The sequence below is a fragment of the Lytechinus pictus genome, chromosome 7 (assembly GCF_037042905.1).
Source record: "Lytechinus pictus isolate F3 Inbred chromosome 7, Lp3.0, whole genome shotgun sequence".
Lineage (NCBI taxonomy): Eukaryota > Metazoa > Echinodermata > Echinoidea > Temnopleuroida > Toxopneustidae > Lytechinus > Lytechinus pictus.
Window position 1 is genome coordinate 6,305,466 of NC_087251.1, and position 8,540 is coordinate 6,314,005.

The following is an 8,540-nucleotide window of genomic DNA, read 5'->3' on the forward strand; positions in this document are numbered from 1 at the left end:
TTAGAGGGTGAAATCTGTTCGTACGGGTGAATTTTATTTATCTATGAACCTTCATACGCCTACTGCGTATAAAGGGATAGAAATTATTTCACTTTTAATGGCAAAAATGAGAGGTTTCTTACCAGACCGATCTCGTGTAGATCCCTCAATCTGTTTGTCAACAAAGCAAAAGCAAATACGATAGGCCTGACCCTTGAACTGCTTCGTTATGACGTACCTTCGATTTGCGATGTTACAAAATGCTGTTTGAAGAACAATTTATAGATAAAAGATATTATTTAACAAATACTAAAATTTAATACGTGATTATAAATAATTATTATAATACTAATAATTATTTATCACATATTAAATTTTAGTATTTGTTAAATTAAAATTTTTTATTTTTAAGATATACCTTTTTCCTCAATAATTAATATCCCTTTTTATCTTGAATATTGTAGTAATTATTGCAGATGTTAAATTATTATTCATACATTGTAGGCGCTATGGTTTAGCCCCTCTAAATATCCATTATTATTATTATCTATAAATTGTTCATCAAAACGGTATTTTGTAACATCGCTAATCGAAGGTACGTCATAACGAAGCGGTTCAAGGGTCAAGCCTATTGTATTTGCTTTGTTGACAAACGGATCGAGGGATCTACACGAGATCGGTCTGGTAAGAAACCTCTCATTTTTGCCATTTATAGTGAAATAATTTTTATCCCTTTATACGCATTGGGCGTATGAAGGTTCATAGATAAATAAAATTCACCCGTACAAAACGATTTCACCCTCTTACTATGGATTTCCTAGGAAATCCATCCGGGTGTGTAGGTCTCGCTTATGCGTCTATGGGAGGGGGTTCAAGGCTTCGTGATGAAGAAGTATATGTCAAAATATTAGAAAATATCGCGAAGTCCTCAAGGCTAACACGTTTCTGTGTCTGATATGGATAATGAAAAAGAGAAGAAAAAAATGAAATTAATGATAATCGTTGAAGAAAAGAAAAGGAAAGAATGATAATTGGGCGCTAATACAGTTTCGAACCAGCCGACATCTGACTTTGTCTTCGACTCTTTCGAGCTGACAATATGACATTTTTTTGTAGTGACCTATTATTACCGTGATAAAAACAAAAACAACAAATCCAAGTGTTATAGACATAGCGTAGCACTGCACTGTCCACCCTAGACCAGGCCAGCAGCTCCTCCATTTTGCCTTCCCCATTGTCCACCCTGCAAAGAAAAGGTAGGCCTACACTAAATGTCATTGGAACGCTGCTGTAGAGCTAGAATGTGAGCAGAAAATAAAATATATTTGCCTGAAAATGTTTTATTAAAACCAGCTACAGATGTGGAAGAAAGAAGGAAGTGACTTTGTGCTTGTGAAGTGTGCAGCATGAATTCAAGAACCCGCCCAGCACAAAATAACAGCATTAACAGTATAGCCTATATTTTGCAAAATGAAACTGATATATATCAGTTGGAGATTGAGTGAAAGATTCCTCAATGGAAAAGATGTTAAGTTTTAGATATGTTTCAGGGGCGGATCCAGGATTTTTTCAAAGGGGGGGGGCACATTTTCTGAGGAAATATTAGATAAGCAAAAAAGAAAAAGAAAAGTTTTCAAACAAAATTTAAGGACATTTCGTCCTCGAAAAAGTTTGACAAGCAAACAAAAAAAAAGGGGGACACACTTCAATTATAACAGCATATTTACATTAAGAAATTTAATTGTGCCTCTCAAAAGGGAGGGGGGCATGGGCCGACTTTGCCCCCCCCCCCCTGGGTCCGCCAGTGATATATTTGATTTGGTTTGATTTTTAGCAGCAATTGTTAATACCTGTAAGTAGGATTACATCTCTCTTTCTTGTATTGTCTAAATCAAATGCAGGTTCGAGAGAGTAGAACTCTGCACACTTCTATGTGTCGAGCAGATAGGAATTATTACTACATACCTACCTATCCCAAAGATGATCCAGTGCGAGATGAACCAAGGACAGAGCTCATTGAATCAAAGGAAGATTTTAAATTTGTAGAAAGATTACTTCCTTCAATGCAGATCCCTGCTGTTCCCAATCATTCACAATATCCTACTCCTTCAGGCTGGTCACCACCATCAGGTAATCAATTTCTTCAAGACAAACAGAAACAATATTATTGTAAAAAGACTTAAATTGTTTATCTCTCTTTACTGAAGATGGAGATACAAAACCTTAAAATCTGGTATATTGGTGATGATTCTTGTAATGGTCTGGTATTATTAATGTACATGGTAGTTCTCTTTCAGAAGATCACATCAGTTGTACTTAACTGAACTTTTTCTGAAACACTTACAGGATACATACAACTAATCCGTCAATGTAACCCAAATGCAAGAACAAATGTATCTATCAACCATGCTATAGAGGATGTAAATCCCTCTCCATTAAAATGCTCTGAATCTCATTCACTACATTGACATATTCTATTCAGTAGTAATGAAAGGTCTATTAACAGTGGTATTGTAGTTTTGGACCATGCTATTCATTTATTCGAGCTCTTATGTCAGATATATTGTAGTTCACCAGAAACAGAATATTTATTGGATATATGTTGTATATTTATTTCAATGTATCTTTATGAATATTCTGAAGTAGAAATCAGTGAGGTGTACTCAGTTACTTGTATAAAATGATAGTGGATGGTGATGACAATGAATAGAAGTACATGTGCTAGTAAATGGATACATTGCACATCAACAAAAATGCTTCATTTCAAATGTTTGTGTTGTCACTTGTCAGAGGCTTTTATCTATTTATCTTATTTCAATTTTTAGTCTGTTATAGTGTTGGAAACATATCATTTTAACATTTTACTAATCATAACATTTTACTAATCATAACATCTTTCCTCTGTTTCTTTAGGTCCAGCATCAGATGTACCATACAGTGTTAGCAGGACACGGTATCATCAGATACCTGTTTTCACAGAAACTAAGAAAACTACACAACACTGGACACTGGTCAAGAACATCAAGGGAGATATTTGGGTAAGAGTTATCTGTGTTGTTCTGTTCCTTTCTCTCTTCACTTGGTATCTCAGTCTAGTTGTGTATTGTGTCTAGGTTGCCTAGTTGTGTCTAGGCGTTTATCTACATTTGCCACTCTCGACCCAGGTGTAGTAAATGGGTACCCGGTAGGAAGGATTTCTTTGAATGCTCGATGCGCCCGATCAGGGTAGCCATGCTAAATCCGGGGTAATAGTATGCAGCGCTTAGAAACATCTGTATTAAGCGCTATATAAATGTTGCATATTATTATTATTATTATGATTTTTATCCAGTAACCCCCTCAGCCTCTTGATGATCCATCAGTGTAATGACTGGAGAAAAGATACACTGCCCCAACTCCCCAGATTTGTGATTCTTTATTTTGTTTGTTAATTAAAAAAATATGATAATCTCACTGATTTTCTATTTTGCCCCCCCCCCCCCTTTTGGAGAAATCTTATTACTCTGAATTTTGTATCATATATGCCTGTACTTTTTCCCTATCCTTTTATCACAGTTTTTGGCTGAAGCCCTTAGAGAGCACTTAGAGAAACAACAAGGAAAAGATATACCAGTAACAGTCAATGAAGTCACCATGAAAATTCGTTACAAAGGACTCTATGAAGACCAAGTCAAGCAATGGCTTATTGAGAAAGGATTCTAAGACTGCTCTTGAAGGGAACAGTTAAGTGGTAATAGACTCTGACACTGGGGAGACTAGTTGATGAAGATAAAATGATGTGCTGAACGAAAGAATTTCAAGGATTCCAAATTTATTTAGATCTGAGATTCATTCATCTTTAAGACTATGACATGCTTTGTCTTAATGTGCTATTCCAGCTTTGTGGATGCAGGTTTCAATTAAGTGACAAAAACTTAGTGAGATTAATTGTGGAGGAGTGTCAAAATCTTTGTTGAAGACCTTTGTGTAGGAGTCCACTTACACAATCCAGAGTCTGACATCTTCGGAAGAAAGTCTGACGACATTATGTAATTTACCTTGCTGTTTGCCAACAAGTTACACTAAATGATAAAGGTGATTGATGATCATGCATTAGAACAAAAGACAATGATGCAATGGATTTATCTTCAAACAGTTGCTTTAGTGTAATAGCAATTATGTGTATGATGGTTCTTTTTTTCATACCATAAAAGGAATAACTTTTTAATATGCATTCAGATTTAAATAAAATGTGTGTAACAGCCAATATTATTTAAAACAAAAAAAATGTGTACTGTCCATTTGATATATTGATGATGTCTCAATATTGATAAGATAGTGGGATTGTTTGTTAAGTTCTAGACTAATCTGACTTGACTGCATCTGTGCAATTATGTTAATATATTGAAGTATACATTGGAACAATTACTGGTATATTATACTACATCAGATTTGCACTTACAGCTGAGTCTGCCTAAGTTGAATCTCTTAAACCATATATATCTGTTCGACTTAGGCAAAATCAGACTACATGCTTTTCATAATCTTCTTATCGCAAAGAGTTTAATGTAGCTTAAAGGCGTGCTTAAATGGCAATGTGCACTCGGTATCTAATGTGTAACCTCATTAATGACTACACAGCAGTACGCATCCTCAAGCAGGATTTGACCAATGCATTGATGCATTTAACCTGCATGCAACTATTAATTTAAAGGGATGGTCCGGGCTGAACGTATTTATAGATTAATAAATAGAGTAGAATTCACTGAGCAAAATACCGACAATTTCATCGAAATCGGATAACAAATAACAAAGTTATTGAATTTTTGTCTCGCCTGCATAGCAGAGCGAGACTATAGGTGCCCCTTTTCCGACGGCGACGCCGGCGGCGGCGTAAACATCAAATCTTAACCTAAGGTTAAGTTTTTGAAATGACATCATAACTTAGAAAGTATATGGACCTAGTTCATGAAACTTGGACATAAGGTTAATCAAGTATAACTGAACATCCTGCCTGAGTTTCAGGTCACATGACCAAGGTCAAAGGTCATTTAGGGTCAATGAACTTAGACCATGTTGGGAGAATTATTTTCAAAATCTTAATCGAAGGTTAAGTTTTTGAAATGACATCATAACTTAGAAAATATATGGACCTAGCTCATGAAACTTGGGCATAAGGTTAATCAAGTATTAGTGAACATCCTGCTCGAGTTTCAGGTCACATGACCAAGGTCAAAGGTCATTTAGGGTCAATGAACTTTGGTCAAGTTGGGGGTATTTGTTATATTACTATCATAAGTAACTTTGAAAATTTATGGATCTAGTTCATGAAACTTAGACATAAGGTTAATCAAGTATTAGTGAACATCCTGCCTGAGTTTCAGGTCACATGACCAAGGTCAAAGGTCATTTAGGGTCAATGAATTTTGGCCAAGTTGGGGGTATTTGTTGAATTACCTTCATAACTCTGAAAGTTTATGGATCTATTTAATAAAACTTTGGATATAAGAGTAATCAAGTATCACTGAACATCCCCTGTGAGTTTCAGGTCACAAGGTCAAAGGTCAGTTAAGGTCAATAAACTTAGGCCATGTTGGGGTAATTGTTGAATTGCCATCATAACTTTGAAAGTTTATGGATAGAGTGAATGAAATGTGGACATGGGTGTAGTTGACAAGTCTTAAGTCACCGTTCAAATGTCATCTATGGTCAATGAACGTGGTATTATATGAATGATGTTTTTGTGAATGATTATTTTATAGTAGTTTTCAAAGTTAGCACTGCTGCTATATTAAATCGCGTAATGCAGGCGAGACTGCCAGAGGCGTTCCACTTGTTAAGTTTAGCAATATTTTGTGAAAACAGTTGTCATGAATATTCATCAGGTGGGTTGATGATGTCACATCCCCACTTGTTCTTTGTATTTTATTATATGAAATTAGGTTTATTCAAATTTTTTCCTCCAAGAACTAGAAAAATTGGATTGACAACTGATTTAGTGCATTAGATATTTATTGCTGCAACTTATTTCATTATAAGGGAGACATATTATTCACACAAGTATGAAATAATGAAAAAATTACGATTTTATGTAATAACATAAGAAAACGGAAAGTGGGGATGTGACATCATCAGCCCACCTAATGAATATTCATGACGACTGTTATCACCAGATATTGCTAAACTATAAACTTCAATAACTTTATTATTTGCTCAGTGAGTTCTACTCTATGTATTAAGATAAAAATGTTTTCAGCCCCGGACCATCCCTTTAAGTACGACTCCCAAGTCATTCTACAATCTTTGTGAAACCCCCCCCCCCCTTCCCCGGTCTGAAATATTTTTTTGACATACGTGATTATTTGACTTTAATAGAGAAAGTTGCCTTGTGCAGACTTAACTGTAAATTGTTTTTAGTACTGGTAATTACAAAACAAAGCAAATGATATACAGTGTATAATTATTATCACTTTACATTCAATATGTTTCATCACAAATTCTAATAATCTTTTGTGTTTAACATTTCTGAATTATAGAAATTGAAGAAGAAGAAAAAACACAGAGACATAAAGTCACCTGAATATAGGTCAAAGAATAAATATGATTTGTTCCTATGAATCCATTCTTGCTTCTGATGAAAGTGTCAAGTATAGCTTCATGTACAGTATATGCTGATCAATATTTTTCAAAAAGTGCAGTTCAATTGGATATGTTGAGTACTCCAGAATATTTAAACAATTAGCATTTTTGTTAAGTGTGAGTAAGTCATTCATAATTAAAGGGGAAGTTTACCCTGACAAAAAGTTTATTGTAAAAATAGAAAAAATGATTTAAAAAATATTGCCGAAGGTTTGAGAAATATCCATCAAATAATTAAAAACTAATGATGATTTTAATTATTTGATTTGTGATGTCATATGTGAGCAGCATTTCTACATAGCGAATGGTAAAAAAAATCAATGAAATATAATTTTCTCAGAAAATTGAAAATGGTATTCGCTGTACCTTTTTGTATATCAATAGACAAATAATTTCACACTGGATCATGAAAAGAAAACAAAAATAAGTCATCAGGAACCATTACAGAAATGAAATTAATGCATTTTATATTACATAACATATGGGGCAGCTGCTCGTTTATGACATCACAAATCCAAAAATTAAAATTCTAATAACTTTTTTAATCTTTAACGAATTTTCCTCAAACCTTCACCAATATCTTTTATTATTTTTTCTGCAATTTTTATAACAAACTTTTCTTCAGGGTGAACTTCTGCTTTAAGTCAACTATATAATTTAAGTCCTATTCTGAATATAGAATCAATTTCATGTAATTCTTGTTATTAATTAGGAAATCATTCTATTGAACAGTAAAATTGAACCACTTCCAGAAGCATATGAAGTAACCTGTACTTTGCCTTTAACAAATTTTAATCAATTGAGTCCCATACTTAAGGTATGTTCCAAGAAATGGTAATATTTGTAATTGACTTCAAAATGTAAATTTGCTTAATCAGATCAGCATCATCAGGGTCTCCCTCTCATGTCCCTGATCAGATCTATCTGTAATAATTATTTTGTAAGAATCGGACCAGCAATAAATTTCTTTTTCCTTTTTTTTCTTCAAAATTGGGACCTAAAATTGACTTGTTATTGATTGAAGAGTTTCTTGCATTACCCCTTTTATTCATACAAATCAAAAGATATACTACAAGATCACTACATAAGTAATGACTCAATTGTCTATTTCAAAACTAAACTACTTACACGATGGATGGTCGGCTTTCTTGAATATTGCAAGTTTTATGATAATTACTGTTTTCCTTCAAAAGGAAAACGGAAGGTTTTGGGGCAATATAAATATTAGTCATTTGTTGGAACTGTATCTCTTTCTTAGAATACAATATGAATTCAAAGAAACAATCATTTGACTATTGGTCCTTTATTTCATGGAAATATGTTATTTTGTTAATTATATTCTCAAGTGAAGAAATCCACTTTGATATTGTATTCAGTTTTTGAGAATCAATGTGACCAACACATCTAAGCAAGTCACCTTTTCATATCCTCATATATTTCTTTCTATTCCTTTTTTTTTATTATAATTTTTTTTAATAAAACTTATATATTAGGTTGGATTTATGAAAACAAAATCATTTACCACAGAAAATATACAAAAAATATGACATGCTTCATAGTTGCCAATTTGAGTTTGAATTTGTCCACACTGGTCTGCTGGGGACTGTTTCATGAAGGACTTAAATTTATGGTAACTTTGCCATTAACATAACTCATAATAACAGACTCAGCAGTCATCAAAATCAAGTTTCTACAGTAGTTACCATAGAAGAAAGTCTTTATGAATTGACTCCCTTTTTTTGAGGATTTCTTGCTATAACCAACAGTTTTTCATGATGTCAAGTTTGTTTTAAAAAAAAGCATGAAATGGGAGAATATTTTAAGTGAAGAGGTTCAAAAAATCCATCAGGGTTAAAAAAAATTGGATGTTCATGCCTCCATCCACTACTATTCTGACCATCTATCCATCCTGTTTTCATTCTCTATATTACTAAATGACCGTT

General features: G+C 33.6%; 1 protein-coding gene across 2 annotated transcripts; it reads left to right on the top strand.

The window, feature by feature from the left end:
- Window positions 1-1,870: 1,870 nt before the first annotated feature.
- On the top strand, window positions 1,871-7,587 carry LOC129265088 (large ribosomal subunit protein mL49-like). 2 transcript variants are annotated; one of them, XM_064101760.1, is made up of 4 exons: window positions 1,871-2,109; window positions 2,893-3,017; window positions 3,535-5,843; window positions 6,094-7,587. In XM_064101760.1, exons 1-3 carry the CDS (start codon window positions 1,875-1,877, stop codon window positions 3,679-3,681), a joined length of 507 nt encoding a protein of 168 aa, XP_063957830.1. In that variant the 5' UTR covers window positions 1,871-1,874; the 3' UTR covers window positions 3,682-5,843; window positions 6,094-7,587. The 2 variants fall into 2 exon arrangements, with proteins under 2 accessions (XP_063957830.1, XP_054759049.2); XM_054903074.2 differs by having other exon boundaries at window positions 3,535-4,654; window positions 6,215-7,587.
- The last annotated feature ends 953 nt before the right edge of the window (window positions 7,588-8,540 follow it).

Coding starts and splice junctions, on each gene's coding strand:
- LOC129265088 (XM_064101760.1), top strand. CDS start 1,875: ATGCAGGTTCGAGAGAGTAGAACTCTGCACACTTCTATGTGTCGAGCA. Junction 2,110..2,892: donor AGGCTGGTCACCACCATCAG/GTAATCAATTTC, acceptor CTGTTTCTTTAG/GTCCAGCATCAGATGTACCA. Junction 3,018..3,534: donor ACATCAAGGGAGATATTTGG/GTAAGAGTTATC, acceptor CTTTTATCACAG/TTTTTGGCTGAAGCCCTTAG.